General features: G+C 39.1%; 1 protein-coding gene across 2 annotated transcripts in view; it reads left to right on the top strand.

Annotated features, from left to right (window-relative positions):
• The window catches only part of ARL6 (ARL6 interacting reticulophagy regulator 1), an 81,112-nt gene extending 64,331 nt beyond the window's left edge, over nucleotides 1-16,781 (top strand). Inside the window, exons 8-9 of one of the 2 annotated variants that reach the window (XM_068545594.1) lie at nucleotides 15,402-15,534; nucleotides 16,638-16,781. In XM_068545594.1, coding sequence (XP_068401695.1) covers nucleotides 15,402-15,475 — 74 coding nt within the window. In that variant the 3' untranslated portion in view covers nucleotides 15,476-15,534; nucleotides 16,638-16,781. The remainder of the gene's footprint in view (nucleotides 1-15,401; nucleotides 15,535-16,637) is intronic. The other variant, XM_068545591.1, reaches the window with a different exon arrangement.
• The last annotated feature ends 1,162 nt before the right edge of the window (nucleotides 16,782-17,943 follow it).

Raw genomic sequence — 17,943 nt, 5'->3', positions numbered from 1 at the left:
TCTTCCAATCCAGGAACATGGTATATCTCTCCATCTATTTGTATCATCTTTAATTTCTTTCATCAGCGTCTTATAATTTTCTGCATACAGGTCTTTTGTCTCCTTAGGTAGGTTTATTCCTAGATATTTTATTCTTTTTGTTGCAATGGTAAACGGGAGTGTTTTCTTAATTTCACTTTCAGATTTTTCATCATTAGTGTATAGAAATGCAAGAGATTTCTGTGCATTAATTTTGTATCCTGCTACTTTACCAAATTCATTGATTAGCTCTAGGAGTTTTCTGGTAGCATCTTTAGGATTCTCTATGTATAGTATCATGTCATCTGCAAATAGTGACAGCTTTACTTCTTCTTTTCCGATTTGGATTCCTTTTATTTCTTTGTCTTCTCTGATTGCTGTGGCTAACACTTCCAAAACTATGTTGAATAATAGTGGTGAGAGTGGGCAACCTTGTCTTGTTCCTGATCTTAGTGGAAATGGTTTCAGTTTTTCACCATTGAGGACAATGTTGGCTGTGGGTTTGTCATATATGGCCTTTATTATGTTGAGGAAAGTTCCCTCTATGCCTACTTTCTGCAGGGCTTTTATCATAAATGGGTGTTGAATTTTGTCGAAAGCTTTCTCTGCATCTATTGAGATGATCATATGGTTTTTCTCCTTCAATTTGTTAATATGGTGTATCACATTGATTGATTTGCGTATATTGAAGAATCCTTGCATTCCTGGGATAAACCCCACTTGATCATGGTGTATGATCCTTTTAATGTGCTGTTGGATTCTGTTTGCTAGTATTTTGTTGAGGATTTTTGCATCTATGTTCATCAGTGATATTGGCCTGTAGTTTTCTTTCTTTGTGACATCTTTGTCTGGTTTTGGTATCAGGGTGATGGTGGCCTCGTAGAATGAGTTTGGGAGTGTCCCTCCCTCTGCAATATTTTGGAAGAGTTTGAGAAGGATAGGTGTTAGCTCTTCTCTAAATGTTTGATAGAATTCACCTGTGAAGCCATCTGGTCCTGGGCTCTTGTTTGTTGGAAGGTTTTTAATCACAGTTTCAATTTCAGTGCTTGTGATTGGTCTTTCATATTTTCTATTTCTTCCTGGTTCAGTCTCAGTAGGTTGTGCATTTCTAAGAATCTGTCCATTTCTTCCAGGTTGTCCATTTTATTGGCATAGAGTTGCTTGTAGCAATCTCTCATGATCGTTTGTATTTCTGCAGTGTCAGTGGTTACTTCTCCTTTTTCATTTCTAATTCTATTGACTTGAGTCTTCTCCCTTTTTCTCTTGATGAGTCTGGCTAATGGTTTATCAATTTTGTTTATCTTCTCAAAGAACCAGCTTTTAGTTTCATTGATTTTTGCTATTGTTTCCTTCATTTCTTTTTCATTTATTTCTGACCTGATCTTTATAATTTCTTTCCTTCTGCTGGCTTTGGGGTTTTTTTGTTCTTCTTTCTCTAATTGCTTTAGGTGCAAGGTTAGGTTGTTTATTCGAGATGTTTCCTGTTTCTTGAGGTAGGCTTGTATTGCTATAAACTTCCCTCTTAGCACTGCTTTTGCTGCGTCCCATAGGTTTTGGGTCGTCGTATCTCCATTGTCATTTGTTTCTAGGTATTTTTTGATTTCCCCTTTGATTTCTTCAGTGATCACTTCGTTATTAAGCAGTGTATTGTGTAGCCTCCGTGTGTTTGTATTTTTTACAGGTCTTTTCCTGTAATTGATATCTAGTCTCCTAGCTTTGTGGTTGGAAAAGATACTTGATACGATTTCAATTTTCTTAAATTTACCAAGGCTTGATTTGTGACCCAAGATATGATCTATCCTACTTGAGAAAAATGTGTATTCTGTTGTTTTTGGGTGGAATGTCCTATAAATATCAATTAAGTCCATCTTGTTTAATGTATCATTTAAAGCTTGTGTTTCCTTATTTATTTTCATTTTGGATGATCTGTCCATTGGTGAAAGTGGGGTGTTAAAGTCCCCTACTATGATTGTGTTGCTGTCGATTTCCCCTTTTATGGCTGTTAGTATTTGCCTTATGTATTGAGGTGCTCCTATGTTGGGTGCATAAATATTTACAATTGTTATACCTTCCTCTTGGATCGATCCCTTGATCATTATATAGTATCCTTCTTTGTCTCTTGTAATAGTCTTTATTTTAAAGTCTATTTTGTCTGATATGAGAATTGCTACTCCAGCTTTCTTTTGATTTGCATTTGTATGGAATATCTTTTTCCATCCCCTCACTTTCAGTCTATATGTGTCTCTAGGTCTGAAGTGGGTCTCTTGTAGACAGCATATATATGGGTCTTGTTTTTGTATCCATTCAGCCAGTCTGTGTCTTTTGGTGGGAGCATTTAATCCATTTACATTCAAGGTAATTATCGATATGTATGTTCCTATTCCCATTTTCTTAAATGTTTTGGGTTTGTTATTGTAGGTGTTTTCCTTCTCTTGTGTTTCTTGCCTAGAGAAGTTCCCTTAGCATTTGTTGTAAAGCTGGTTTGGTGGTGCTGAACTCTCTCAGCTTTTGCTTGTCTGTAAAGGTTTTAATTTCTCCATCGCATCTGAATGAGATCCTTGCTGGGTAGAGTAATCTTGGTTGTAGGTTTTTCTCCTTCATCACTTTAAGTATATCCTGCCACTCCCTTCTGGCTTGCAGAGTTTCTGCTGAAAGATCAGATGTTAACCTTATGGGGATTCCCTTGTGTGTTATTTGCTGTTTTTCCCTTGCTGCCTTTAATATGTTTTCCTTATATTTAATTTTTGACAGTTTGATTAATATGTGTCTTGGCGTGTTTCTCCTTGGGTTTATCCTGTATGGGACTCTCTGTGCTTCCAGGACTTGATTAACTATTTCCTTTCCCATATTAGGGAAGTTTTCAACTATAATCTCTTCAAATATTTTCTCAGTCCCTTTCTTTTTCTCTTCTTCTTCTGGGACCCCTATAATTCGAATGTTGGTGCATTTAATGTTGTCCCAGAGGTCTCTGAGACTGTCCTCAGTTCTTTTCATTCTTTTTTCTTTATCCTGCTCTGCAGTAGTTATTTCCACCATTTTATCTTCCAGGTCACTTATCCTTTCTTCTGCCTCAGTTATTCTGCTATTGATCCCATCTAGAGTATTTTTAATTTCATTTATTGTGTTTTTCATCATTGCTTGGTTCCTCTTTAGTTCTTCTACGTCCTTGTTAAATGTTTCTTGCATTTTGTCTATTCTATTTCCAAGATTTTGGATCATCCTTACTATCATTATTTTGAATTCTTTTTCAGGTAGACTACCTATTTCCTCTTCATTTGTTAAATCTGGAGTGTTTTGACCCTGCTCCTTCATCTGCTGTGTGTTTTTCTGTCGTCTCATTTTGCTTATCTTACTGTGTTTGGGGTCTCCTTTTCACAGGCTGCAGGTTCGTAGTTCCCGTTGTTTTTGGTGTCTGCCCCCAGTGGCTAAGGTTGGTTCAGTGGGTTGTGTAGGCTTCCTGGTGGAGGGAACTAGTGCCTGAGTTCTGGTGGATGAGTCTGGATCTTGTCTTTCTGGTGGGCACGTCCACGTCTGGTGGTGTATTTTGGGGTGTCTGTGGCCTTATTATGATTTTAGGCAGCCTCTCTGCTAATGGATGGGGCTGTGTTCCTGTCTTGCTAGTTGTTTGGCATAGGGTGTCCAGCACTGTAGCTTGCTGGTCGTTGAGTGAAGCTGGGTCTTGATGTTGAGATGGAGATCTCTGAGAGATTTTCGCCGTTTGGTATTACGTGGAGCTGGGAGGTCTCTTGTGGACCAGTGTCCTGAAGTTGGCTCCCCCACCTCAGAGGCACGGCCCTGATGCCTGGCTGGAGCACCCAAGAGCCTTTCGTCCACACCGCTCAGAGTAAAAGGGAGAAAAAATAGAAAGAAAGAAAGAAAGAAAGAGGCTATAATATAGTGAAGTAAAATAAAGCTGTTATAAAGCAGAGCTATACAGACAAAATCTCACCCAGAAGCATATACATATACACTCACAAAAAAAAGGAAAAGGGGAAAAATTAATATATCCTGCTCCGAAAGTCCACCTCCTGAATTTGGGATGATTCGTTGTCTATTCAGGTATTCAACAGATGCAGGCACATCAAGTTGTTTGTGGAGTTTTAATCCGCTGCTTCTGAGGCTGCTGGGAGAGATTTTCCCTTCTCTGCTCTGTTCGCACAGCTCCTGGGGATCAGCTTTGGATTTGGACCCGCCTCTGCGTGTAGGTCACCTGAGGGCGTCTGTTCCCCGCCCAGACAGGACGGGGTTAAAGGAGCAGCTGCTTCGGGGGCTCTGGCTCACCCAGGCCGCGGGGAGGGAGGGGTACAGAGGAGGCGGGGCGAGCCTGCGGCGTCAGAGGCCGGTGTGACGTTGCCGCAGCCTGAGGTGCGCCGTGTGTTCTCCCGGGGAACTTGTCCCCGGATCACGGGAGCCTGGAGGTGGCGGGCTGCACAGGCTCCCGGGAGGGGCGGTGTGGAGAGTGACCTGTGCTCACACACAGGCTTTTTGGAGGCGGCAGCAGCAGCCCCAGCGTCTCACGCCCGTCTCTGGGGCCCGCGCTGATCGCTGCGGCTCGCGCCCGTCTGTGGAGCTTGTTTAGGCGGCGCTCTGAATCCCCTCTCCCTGCGCGCCGTGAAACAAAGAGGCAAGAAAAAGTCTCTTGCCTCTTCGGCAGCTGCAGACTTTTTCCCGGACTCCCTACCAGCCAGCTGTGGTGCGCTAACCCCTTCAGGCTGTGTTCACGCTGCCAGCCCCAGTCCTCTCCCTGCGATCCGACCGAAGCTGAGCCTCAGCTCCCAGCCCCGCCCGCCCCGGCGGGGGAGCAGACAAGCCTCTCGGGCTGGTGAGCGCTGCTCGGCGCCGAGCCTCTCTGCGGGAGTCTCTCCGTTTTTCCCTCTGCGCCACTGTTGCTGTGGGATCTGCGCTGTTAGCCGCGGCTCGTGCCCGTCTCTGGAGTTCGTTTAGGCGGCGCTCTGAATCCCCTCTCCTCGCGCACCAGGAAACAAAGAGGGAAGAAAAAGTCTCTTGCCTCTTCGGCAGCTGCAGACTTTTTCCCGGACTCCCTCCCGGCTAGCTGTGGTGCACTAACCCCTTCAGGCTGTGTTTACTCCGCCAACCCCAGTCCTCTCCCTGCGATCCAACCGAAGCCCAAACCTCAGTTCCCAGCCCCGCCCGCCCGGGCGGGGGAGCAGACAAGCCTCTCGGGCTGGTGAGTGCTGCTCGTTGCCGAGCCTCTGTGCAGGAATCTCTCCGCTTTGCCCTCCGCACCCCTGTGGCTGCGCTCTCCTCCGTGGCTCCGAAGCTTCCCCCCTCTGCCACCCGCAGTCTCTGCCCGCGAAGGGGCTTCCTAGTGCGTGGAAATCTTTCCTCCTTCACAGCTCCCTCCCACTGGTGCAGGTGCCATCCCTATTCTTTTGTCTCTGTTATTTCTTTTTTCTTTTGCCCTACCCAAGTACGGGGGGAGTTTCTTGCCTGTTTAGAGGTCGGACGTTTTCTGTCAGCGCTCAGTGGGTGTTCTGTAGGAGCAGTTCCACGTGTAGATGTATTTCTACTGTATCTGTGGGAAGGAAGGTGATCTCCACGTCTTACTCTTCCGCCATCTTCTCTCCTCCTCCTGTATATCTTCTTTGGAGAAATGTCTATTTAGGTCTTCTGCCCATTTTTGGATTGGGTTGTTTGTTTTTTTGTTATTGAGCTGCTTGTAAATCTTGGAGATTAATCCTTTGTCAGTTGCTTCATTTGCAAATATTTTCTCCCATTCTGAGGGTTGTCTTTTGGTCTTGTTTATGGTTTCCTTTGCTGTGCAAAAGCTTTTAAGTTTCATTAGGTCCCATTTGTTTATTTGTGTTTTTATTTCCATTTCTCTAGGAGGTGGGTCAAAAAGGATCTTGCTGTGATTTATGTCATAGAGTGTTCTGCCTATGTTTTCCTCTAAGAGTTTGATAGTGTCTGGCTTTACACTTAGGTCTTTAATCCATTTTGAGTTTATTTTTGTGTATGGTGTCAGGGAGTGTTCTAATTTCATACTTTTACATGTACCTGTTCAATTTTCCCAGCACCACTTATTGAAGAGGCTGTCTTTTCTCCACTGTATATGCTTGCCTCCTTTATCAAAGATAAGGTGACCATATGTGCGTTGGTTTATCTCTGGGCTTTCTATCCTGTTCCATTGGTCTATATTTCTGTTTTTGTGACAGTACCAAACTGTCTTGCTTACTGTAGCTTTGTAATATAGTCTGAAGTCAGGGAGCCTGATTCCTCCAGCTCCATTTTTCGTTCTCAAGATGGCTTTGGCTATTCGGGGTCTTTTGTGTCTCCATACAAATTGTGAAATTTTTTGTTCTAGTTCTGTGAAAAATGCCAGTGGTAGTTTGATAGGGATTGCATTGAATCTGTAGATTGCTTTGGGTAGTAGAGTCATTTTCACAATGTTGATTCTTCCAATCCAAGAACATGGTATATCTCTCCATCTATGTGTATCATCTTTAATTTCTTTCATCAGTGTCCTATAATTTTCTGCATACAGGTCTTTTGTCTCCTTAGGTAGGTTTATTCCTAGATATTTTATTCTTTTTGTTGCAATGGTAAACGGGAGTGTTTTCTTAATTTCACTTTCAGATTTTTCATCATTAGTATATAGGAATGCAAGAGATTTCTGTGCATTAATTTTGTATCCTGCTACTTTACCAAATTCATTGATTAGCTCTAGTAGTTTTCTGGTGGCATTTTTAGGATTCTCTATGTATAGTATCATGTCATCTGCAAACAATGACAGCTTTACTTCTTCTTTTCCGATTTGGATTCCTTTTATTTCTTTGTCTTCTCTGATTGCTGTGGCTAACACTTCCAAAACTATGTTGAATAATAGTGGTGAGAGTGGGCAACCTTGTCTTGTTCCTGATCTTAGTGGAAATGGTTTCAGTTTTTCACCATTGAGGACAATGTTGGCTGTGGGTTTGTCATATATGGCCTTTATTATGTTGAGGAAAGTTCCCTCTATGCCTACTTTCTGCAGGGCTTTTATCATAAATGGGTGTTGAATTTTGTCGAAAGCTTTCTCTGCATCTATTGAGATGATCATATGGTTTTTCTCCTTCAATTTGTTAATGTGATGTATTACGTTGATTGATTTGCATATATTGAAGAATCCTTGCATTCCTGGAATAAACCCCACTTGATCATTGTGTATAATCCTTTTAATGTGCTTTTGGATTCTGTTTGCTAGTATTTTGTTGAGGATTTTTGCATCTATGTTCATCAGTGATATTGGCCTGTAGTTTTCTTTCTTTGTGACATCTTTGTCTGGTTTTGGTATCAGGGTGATGGTGGCCTCGTAGAATGAGTTTGGGAGTGTCCCTCCCTCTGCAATATTTTGGAAGAGTTTGAGAAGGATAGGTGTTAGCTCTTCTCTAAATGTTTGATAGAATTCACCTGTGAAGCCATCTGGTCCTGGGCTTTTGTTTGTTGGAAGATTTTTAATCACAGTTTCAATTTCAGTGCTTGTGATTGGTCTGTTCATATTTTCTATTTCTTCCTGGTTCAGTCTCAGTAGGTTGTGCATTTCTAAGAATCTGTCCATTTCTTCCAGGTTGTCCATTTTATTGGCATAGAGTTGCTTGTAGCAATCTCTCATGATCGTTTGTATTTCTGCAGTGTCAGTGGTTACTTCTCCTTTTTCATTTCTAATTCTATTGATTTGAGTCTTCTCCCTTTTTCTCTTGATGAGTCTGGCTAATGGTTTATCAATTTTGTTTATCTTCTCGAAGAACCAGCTTTTAGTTTCATTGATTTTTGCTATTGTTTCCTTCATTTCTTTTTCATTTATTTCTGATCTGATCTTTATGATTTCTTTCCTTCTGCTAGCTTTGGGGTTCTTTTGCTCTTCTTTCTCTAATTGCTTTAGGTGCAAGGTTAGGTTGTTTATTCGAGATGTTTCCTGTTTCTTGAGGTAGGCTTGTATTGCTATAAACTTCCCTCTTAGCACTGATTTTGCTGCATCCCATAGGTTTTGGGTCGTCGTGTCTCCATTGTCATTTGTTTCTAGGTATTTTTTGATTTCTTCAGTGATCACTTCGTTATTAAGTAGTGTATTGTGTAGCCTCCATGTGTTTGTATTTTTTACAGATCTTTTCCTGTAATTGATATCTAGTCTCCTAGCGTTGTGGTCGGAAAAGATACTTGATACGATTTCAATTTTCTTAAATTTACCAAGGCTTGATTTGTGACCCAAGATATGATCTATCCTGGAGAATGTTCCATGAGCACTTGAGAAAAATGTGTATTCTGTTGTTTTTGGGTGGAATGTCCTATAAATATCAATTAAGTCCATCTTGTTTAATGTATCATTTAAAGCTTGTGTTTCCTTATTTATTTTCATTTTGGATGATCTGTCCATTGGTGAAAGTGGGGTGTTAAAGTCCCCTACTATGATTGTGTTGCTGTCGATTTCCCCTTTTATGGCTGTTAGTATTTGCCTTATGTATTGAGGTGCTCCTATGTTGGGTGCATAAATATTTACAATTGTTATACCTTCCTCTTGGATCGATCCCTTGATCATTATATAGTGTCCTTCTTTGTCTCTTGTAATAGTCTTTATTTTAAAGTCTATTTTGTCTGATATGAGAATTGCTACTCCAGCTTTCTTTTGATTTCCATTTGCATGGAATATCTTTTTCCATCCCCTCACTTTCAGTCTATATGTGTCTCTAGGTCTGAAGTGGGTCTCTTGTAGACAGCATATATATGGGTCTTGCTTTTGTATCCATTCAGCCAGTCTGTGTCTTTTGGTGGGAGCATTTAATCCATTTACATTTAAGGTAATTATCGATATGTATGTTCCTATTCCCATTTTCTTAAATATTTTGTGTTTGTTATTGTAGGTGTTTCCCTTCTCTTGTGTTTCTTGCCTAGAGAAGTTCCTTTAGCATTTGTTGTAAAGCTGGTTTGGTGGTGCTGAACTCTCTCAGCTTTTGCTTGTCTGTAAAGGTTTTAATTTCTCCATCAAATCTGAATGAGATCCTTGCTGGGTAGATTAATCTTGGTTGTAGGTTTTTCTCCTTCATCACTTTAAGTATATCCTGCCATTCTCTTCTGGCTTGCAGAGTTTCTGCTGAAAGATCAGCTGTTAACCTTATGGGGATTCCCTTGTGTGTTATTTGTTGTTTTTCCCTTGCTGCTTTTAATATGTTTTCTTTATATTTAATTTTTGATAGTTTGATTAATATGTGTCTTGGCACGTTTCTCCTGGGATTTATCCTGTATGGGACTCTCTGTGCTTCCAGGACTTGATTAACTATTTCCTTTCCCATATTAGGGAAGTTTTCAACTATAATCTCTTCAAATATTTTCTCAGTCCCTTTCTTTTTCTCTTCTTCTTCTGGGACCCCTATAATTCGAATGTTGGTGCGTTTAATGTTGTCCCAGAGGTCTCTGAGACTGTCCTCAGTTCTTTTCATTCTTTTTTCTTTATTCTGTTCCACAGCAGTGAATTCCACCATTCTGTCTTCCAGGTCACTTATCTGTTCTTCTGCCTCAGTTATTCTGCTATTGATCCCGTCTAGAGTATTTTTAATTTCATTTATTGTGTTTTTCATCGTTGCTTGGTTCCTCTTTAGTTCTTCTACATCCTTGTTAAATGTTTCTTGCATTTTGTCTATTCTATTTCCAAGATTTTGGATCATCTTTACTATCATTATTCTGAATTCTTTTTCAGGTAGACTGCCTATTTCCTCTTCATTTGTTAGGTCTGGTGTGTTTTGACCCTGCTCCTTCACCTGCTGTGTGGTTTTTTGTCTTCTCATTTTGCTTATCTTACTGTGTTTGGGGTCTCCTTTTCACAGGCTGCAGGTTCGTAGTTCCCGTTGTTTTTGGTGTCTGCCCCCAGTGGCTAAGGTTGGTTCAGTGGGTTGTGTAGGCTTCCTGGTGGAGGGGACTAGTGCCTGTGTTCTGGTGGATGAGGTTGGATCTTGTCTTTCTGGTGGGCACGTCCACGTCTGGTGGTGTGTTTTGCGGTGTCTGTGGCTTATTATGATTTTAGGCAGCCTCTCTGCTGATGGATGGGGCTGTGTTCCTGTCTTGCTAGTTGTTTGGCATAGGGTGTCCAGCACGGTAGCTTGCTGGTCGTTGAGTGAATCTGGGTTTTGATGTTGAGTTGGAGATCTCTGAGAGGTTTTTGCCGTGTGGTATTACGTGGAGCTGGGAGGTCTCTTGTGGACCAGTGTCCTGAAGTTGGCTCTCCCACCTCAGAGGCACAGCCCTGATTCCTGGCTGGGGCACCAAGAGCCTTTCATCCCCACGGCTCAGAATAAAAGGGAGAAAAAAATAGAAAGAAAGAAAGAAAGAAAGAGGATAAAATAAAATAAAATAAAGCTATTATAATAAAAAATAAGAAAAAAAATTATTAAGAATAAATGTATTCAGAAAAAAAAAGTTTAATTTTTAAAAATAGATTTAAATAATTTTTTATAGTAAAAAATAAGAAAAAATTAAGAATAAAATTTATTAAGAAAAAAATTTTTTAATTTTTTAAAATAAAAAATATGAAAAACTTATTAAAATTTTTTTTAATATCTAAAAATAGAAAATAAGGAAAAAATTATTAAGAGAACATTTATTAGGAAGAAAAATTTTTAAGTAAAAAAAAAAAAAAACAAAACACGGACGGACCTAACCCTAGGACTAATGGTGAAAGCAAAGCTATACAGACAAAATCTCACCCAGAAGCATACACATATACACTCACAAAAAAAGGAAAAGGGGAAAAATTAATATATCCTGCCCCCAAAGTCCACCTCTTGAATTTGGGATGATTCGTTGTCTATTCAGGTATTCAACAGATGCAGGCACATCAAGTTGTTTGTGGAGCTTTAATCCGCTGCTCCTGAGGCTGCTGGGAGAGATTTCCCTTTCTCTTTTTTGTTCGTACAGCTCCCGGGGTTCAGCTTTGGATTTGGACCCGCCTCTGCATGTAGGTCGCCTGAGGGCGTCTGTTCCCCACCCAGACAGAACGGGGTTAAAGGAGCAGCTGCTTCGGGGGCTCTGGCTCACTCAGGACGGGGGGAGGGAGGGGCACGGATGCGGGACGAGCCTGCAGCGGCAGAGGCCTGCGTGACGTTGCACCAGCCTGAGGTGCGCCGTGCGTTCTCCCGGGGAAGTTGTCCCTGGATCACGGGACCCTGGCAGTGGTGAGCTGCACAGGCTCCCGGGAGGGGCGGTGTGGAGAGTGACCTGTGCTCGCACACAGGCTTCTTGGTGGCAGCAGCAGCAGCCTTAGCGTCTCCTGCCCGTCTCTGGGGTCCGCGCTGATAACCGCGGCTCGCGCCCGTCTCTGGAGTTCGTTTAGGCGGCGCTCTGAATCCCCTCTCCTTGCGCGCCGCGAAACAAAGAGGCAAGAAAAAGTCTCTTGCCTCTTCGGCAGCTGCAGACTTTTTCCCGGACTCCCTCCTGGCTAGCACCGAAGCCCGAGCCTCAGCTCCCAGTCCCCACCCGCCCCAGTGGCTGAGCAGACAAGCCTCTTGGGCTGGTGAGTGCTACCCAGCACCGATACTCCATGTGGGAATCTCTCCGCTTTGCCCTCTGCACCCCTGTGGCTGCGCTCTCCTCCGTGGCTCTGAAGCCTCCCCCCTCTGCCACCTGCAGTCTCTGCCCACGAAGGGGCTTCCTAGTGTGTGGAAACCTTTCCTCCTTCACAGCTCCCTCCCACTGGTGCAGGTCCCGTCCCTATTCTTTTGTCTCTGTTATTTCTTTTTTCTTTTGCCCTACCCAAGTACGTGGGAAGTTTCTTGCCTTTTGTGAGGTCTGACGTCTTTTGCCAGCGTTCAGTGGGTGTTCTGTAGGAGCAGTTCCACGTGTAGATGTATTTCTACTGTATCTGTGGGAAGGAAGGTGATCTCCGCGTCTTACTCTTCCACCGTCTTGCCCCTCCCTCTTGATTACTGTAGCTTTGTAGTATTGTCTGAAGCCTGGGATGGTTATGCCTCCTGCTTTGTTCTTTTTCTTCAGGATTACTTTGGCAATTCTGAGTCTTTTATGGTTCCATATGAATTTTAGGATTATTTGTTCTAGTACTGTGGAAAAGGTCATGGGTAATTTGGTAGGGATCACATTAAATCTGTAGATTGCTTTGGGTAGTATGGCCATTTTTACAATATTAATTCTTCAATCCAAGAGCATGGGATATCTTTCCATTTCTTTCAATCATCTTCAATTTCCTTTATTAATGTTTTATAGTTCTCAGTGTATAAGTCTTTCACCTCCTTAGTGAGGTTTATTCCTAAGTACAAAATTACTTGTTATGTGAAAAACCAGAAAACTGTGACCCATTCTCAAGGGAAAAGATAATGGAGGTCAATACTGTGAAGACTCAAATGGAATGATCAGATAAGGACTTTAAGGCAGCTATAATATCTCAATGAGGCAAAGGAAAACTTGCTTATAACAAATGAAAAGATAGGAATTTCAGCAGAAAAATAGAAAATATAAAAAGAAAGTAAATGAAATTCTAGAACTGAAAAACACATCTGACATTAAAAAAATCATAGAAATCATTCATTTTATAGAATGAAAATGACAGAGAAAATAAGCAGTGAACTCGAAGATACAGATGAATAGAAAGTGTTCCATCTGAAAAAGAGAGAGCAAGAAATATTGAAAAAAAATCGTCAGTGCTTCAGGATCCTGTGGGATAATATCAAAATTTTTAAAATATATGTAATAGAGTCCCACAGGGAGAGGAAAGAGAGAATGGGACAGAATATATTTTTGAAGAAATAATGGGTGAAAAATTCCTAAATTGAATGAAATATATAATTTATAGATTCAAAAAGCTTAGCAAACCCCAAATAGGGTTAATACAAAACAAACAAAAAACTAGGTGTATGATAGCAAATTGTCGGGACTTCCCTGGTGGCGCAGTGGTTAAGAGTCCGCCTGCCAATGCAGGGGACATGGGTTTGATCCCTGGTCCGGGAAAATCCCACGTGCCACGGAGCAACTAAGCCTGTGCACCACAACTACTGAGCCTGCGCTCTAGAGCCCGCAAGCCACAACTGCTGAGCCCGTGTGCCACAACTACTGAAGCCCACGTGCCTGGAACCCATGCTCCACAACAAGAGAAGCCACTGCAATGAGAAGCCACTGCAATGAGAAGCCCACACACCGCAACGAAGAGTAGCCCCTGCTCTCCGCAACTAGAGAAAGCCCGCGCACAGCAACGAAGACCCAACACAGCCAAAAATAAATTAATTAATTTTAAAAAAAGAAAGAAAAAATTCCTTTAAAAAAATAGCAAATTGTTGAAAACTAAAGAAAATCTCAGAAACATCCGGGTGTGGGGGTAGAAATCAACATTATATACAAAGTAACAGTGTTACAAACTACTGTGGATTTCTTATCAGGAACAATCTGTGCCAGAAAACAGTAGTACAATATCTTTAAAGTATTGAGAGAAAAAAAAAATGTTGAACCAGAATTCTAAGATAGAAAACTAAGAAAAAATTTCACCATTATATCTGCACTACTATAAGAAATGTTCTTCAGGCTGAAGGGAGATGATACTAAAGGGAAAATTATTTTCAGGAAACAATGAAAACCAATTAAATGGTAAATATTTGGGTAAATGTAAAAGACTTTTTTCTTTAATGTCCTTATGTTTAAAGCAAATGTTTAAAGCAAAAAGTGTAGCATATTCTTATGGGTTTTATAATGTATGTAGATGTAATACAAATGATATATGACACTGCAATATAACTGATGTGGGTGGCTTATAAAGGACCTAAACAGCTTCAAAACTTCTACATCTTACATGGAGTGATAGAGTAATAATTCTAGTAGACAGTGTAAATTAAGGATGTGTATTGTAATTCCTAGAGCATCTATTTTCAAAATTTAAGAGGTATGTTAAAAAGCCAATAAATTAAAATGGATTTCATCGAGTGATCCAAGTAAACATCATCTGTAGTGGGACAAATTGAAATCATGTACACCAGCCATGAGAAGAGCATAACATTACTTTTGTGGTATTTGTATGAAAAATGCATAGCCTGACTCTAAGCACAGGGAAACACCACATACCCAAATGGAGGACTGTCCCTGTAACATTCAAAAGTGTCACAGTCATGAAAGTCAAGGAAAGACTGGCACTTCTACAGAATGAAGGAGACTAAAGATACTTGACAACTAAATGTAATATGTGATTCTGGATTGGATCACTTTGCTGTGATGAACATAAATGAGACAATTAGCAAAATGTGAATGGGGCCAGAGGATAAGATGGTAGAATATAGTAACATTAATTTCTTGATTTTGAGGGTTGTGTTGTGGCTATTTAGGATTTTAACAGAATGGTCATATTTGTAAGTTATATCAATACATCAAAGTATTTAGGGGTGATAGGACATCATTTTGAAATCATACTTTCAAATGATTCAGGGAATAAAAAAGGGTCTTTGTACTATTCTTGTAGTTTTTCAATAAGTATGAAATAATTTCAAAATAAAAATTATCTTTAGGTAAAAATAATTTTATACAAAATAGTAATATAGAGTAAGTGACATTTTACATAAGAAGAACCAGAATAGAATACAGTAGATTTGAGTCATTTATTTTCAAAAAAGAAAGTCTAAAATTGTATAACATAAAAATCAACGGCCTGAATATGTTGACAACTGCAAACAGTATGGGAAATGTGAATATATTTATTATATGAGTTACAGATCTCTTGAAATTTGTAGATATACTATTAGACAATACAGCACTACTGCCAATTTTTAGAGGAAAAAAAGCACTTTAACCACTAATCATAAACATGGACCAGGTGACTTCCTGGATTTCCCAACAGAAATAATATCAACCTGACAAGTTAGAGTGAATTCAGTGTAATAGCTGTGAAAAAGGCAATTTATACAAGAATGCCAAACAAATGTCAAGCTGTTTGGTTCTTGTATACACTTGATTTTGGTCCTAAATTAGATATTTGGTTAGTAGTAAGACTTCTCCATCCTGATTTACTGGTCTAACCTGTCTCAGTCAGTAGTTGGCAGACATAAACTCAGATTATGTAAGTCGAGTTAGGATCAGTGCAGCAGTTTCTCTACTTGCATATTTCTCATACTTTATTATTGTCGTCTACTTTTTAATTATGCAATTATTTTAAAGAATGAAGCAAGTAGTTCACTTAAAGATAGTTTCATATTAACATACCAAAGCCCTTGACTATCCTTATGTTACACATAGTATTTGATGATTCACAATGTAGTAGCACCCACTGACTGTAATGTCTCCTCACCAAATCAGATAGCAGATACTAATTATATGTCTATTGTTGGCCCAGTATTGTATGCACTCCTGTTGGGCTTTGATACTGCTTTCTGACAAGTGCGACATTTCTAATATAAATGTTTCAACAGGTGTTTTAACTGGTGTGGTTGCAGGACTTTCTGATCCATGTTTCTGGAGCCTGATTTGTGAAATCTATCCCTGACCTCAAGTACAGCCTGCCCAAGTGATACAGTTAGACACTTTCTTCTCCCCTTTTCCCATGTATGTATTTCTCACTTTTAAAATTTATCACGCTGTCCTGTAGTTTGTAACTGTCACTTAGTTCTGTTCTCCTTTTTTGAGACAGTGTCTTGAGGGTGGATCACATTGTGTATTCCCATCGTCAAACGCAGAGCCTGGAACAGGTAGAATGTTTATTGAACAGGTAGAAGGCCATAAAATAACTTTGTAGATGGGATACTGTTTTTTGGTTTTTGTTTTTTTTTTAATAGATATTCCTCCCACCAACTTTCCTAATCGAGTTTGAGGCAGCTAACACTAGAAGAATGACTACTAGGTCAATGATTTTGATTTAGACTCTATATAGATCTTTATTTCAGAATTTTCCATTTTCTTATTTTTTGTTTTGTTTTGTTTTTCTGAAATGTAGACTGATTAATAAACTTTTCAGTAAATACATAATTTTTAAAAATTTCTCTACCTTCCTTACCTACTAAGGAAGAGTTTTCCAGTAGCTACTTTTTAAATTTTATTAAAAGATGCTTTTTATTTCTAAGCTAGATTGTGTTTTATTTAAGCTGCAGAGACTACATATACCTACAGAATGTCTTTAAGTGGTAGGAAAAACTAGAATGAAAGTGGCAGAATTTAAAATGAATAAGTTAATTTCCATTCCCCTCAGACTGCATATGGTTTATAAAGTTCTATATTGTGGTGTGGTCAGCTATTTCATTTGATGATATACATGATTGATCATTTGAAGTGGAGTTCCTGTTGAACCAGATAGAAATGGAATCATCATTTCTGGAGTTTCTGGTCATCTAAGACCAACTGTGAAATTGATGAAAACAATTTGTTCATTTGATTGTCTTCCAGACTTGATAATTCAAAGTCATATGTCAATATATTCACCTGTAGGAGAAATAAACCAAATGACTTATGATGGAAACTGATTACTCAGAAGTACTTATTTGGGGAGTTGAAAGAAAGAAAAGTAAAGTAGAAGATAGAATGTAGAAATGAATGAAACTTAAGAATGGTTATTAATATGAAATCAGTTACAAGAATTACCTTTTTACTTCGATACTGGAGTCAAAGTATTCCTATTGTAACTTCTTGTCTTCTGTTTTACCTTTTTTTCATAGGTAACTCCTTTTACTATTTACCAATGAAAAGTTGATTGGAAGAGGTGAGGAAGGAATTCAGTTGCTAACACAGACTGATGGAAATATTTGATGTAGGCTGCTTTTGTTCATTATTTGCAAAACCAATTAAGTTACAGTTTGATAAATTTTTACAAATTTTTCAAAATGAAAGTGGAGGCATTGAGAATGTACTTACTGCATTTCTAAAAAATCAAAATTGTATCCTCTACAATAACACTTGATTTTATAAGCTTCATATGGATTTTTTAACTACATTTAGCAATATTTTTAAATGAAATTTCATGAAAGTTTGTTAATATTATTATTTCATAATGGACTATGTAAGATTTCCATAGGTAAGTATCAGTACTTCATCACTCCAGATTATAAACAAAGTGAATAGACTTCTAGCTCATTCTATACAAAGAAAATTCATGTAAAGGAAATAATGCTAATCTCAATTTCAGATTAGGTAAAGTCCCCATTTGAAAACTGTGGCTTATCTTACGTGACAGCATGTATCATTTCCAGCTGCTTTCTCTCTCTAATCAAAACATTTGCTCACGATAACAGCTGCCTCTATGCCTTGCTTTTAAACCATTTGCAGCAAATCAAACTGGGAACGTGTCCGTAGTAAGAGAACTCAGGATTCTGGGATATGTCTGTTCTCCAACTTCAAAATAAAAAAAACAAGAAAGCTAATTCACAAACCAATTATCTTTTTCCTCTGAAGCTTTGTTTCATGAGCCCTAATAAACAAAATTTACAATAAACACTAAAATAGTACAGTCCAGAAATTTATAAACAATTGTTCTTTTCAAAATAAATCCATTTAAAATTGTATATCAGATATGTACAATATAGTGCATAACTTCTGTACTCATCAATTATTTTGGGAAAACAGAATATCGGAACTGAGTTTTGCATATAATAGTAAATTATTATTCTGAGCCATTATCTGTGTCATGTGTATGAAGCTGCATTACTAAAAGTTAATAGTCTACATATGACTTTATATTATAGATAGCTTTTGACTCAAACAAAAGACATATCAAACTGAATTGGTATGAATAACTATTTTGGAATAGATTTTATAATCTATGTTTGCCAAAGAAATCCTTCTTCTATGTATATACCCTTTAGAATACAATGGTTTGGTATTAGCAAATTTTCCACTGTTTTAGAAGAAAATATTTGATTGTTAATGTTATAATTTTTTAAAGCATTCATTTCTCTTCATAAGTATCATCATCAATTTCAAGGGAAGAAAAGAGTAAATGTAATTTAGGTCAGACTAACACATTTA

This window comes from Eschrichtius robustus, chromosome 6 (genome assembly GCF_028021215.1).
Source record: "Eschrichtius robustus isolate mEscRob2 chromosome 6, mEscRob2.pri, whole genome shotgun sequence".
NCBI classification, from domain to species: Eukaryota; Metazoa; Chordata; class Mammalia; order Artiodactyla; family Eschrichtiidae; genus Eschrichtius; species Eschrichtius robustus.
This window is presented reverse-complemented; position numbering and strand designations above follow the sequence as displayed.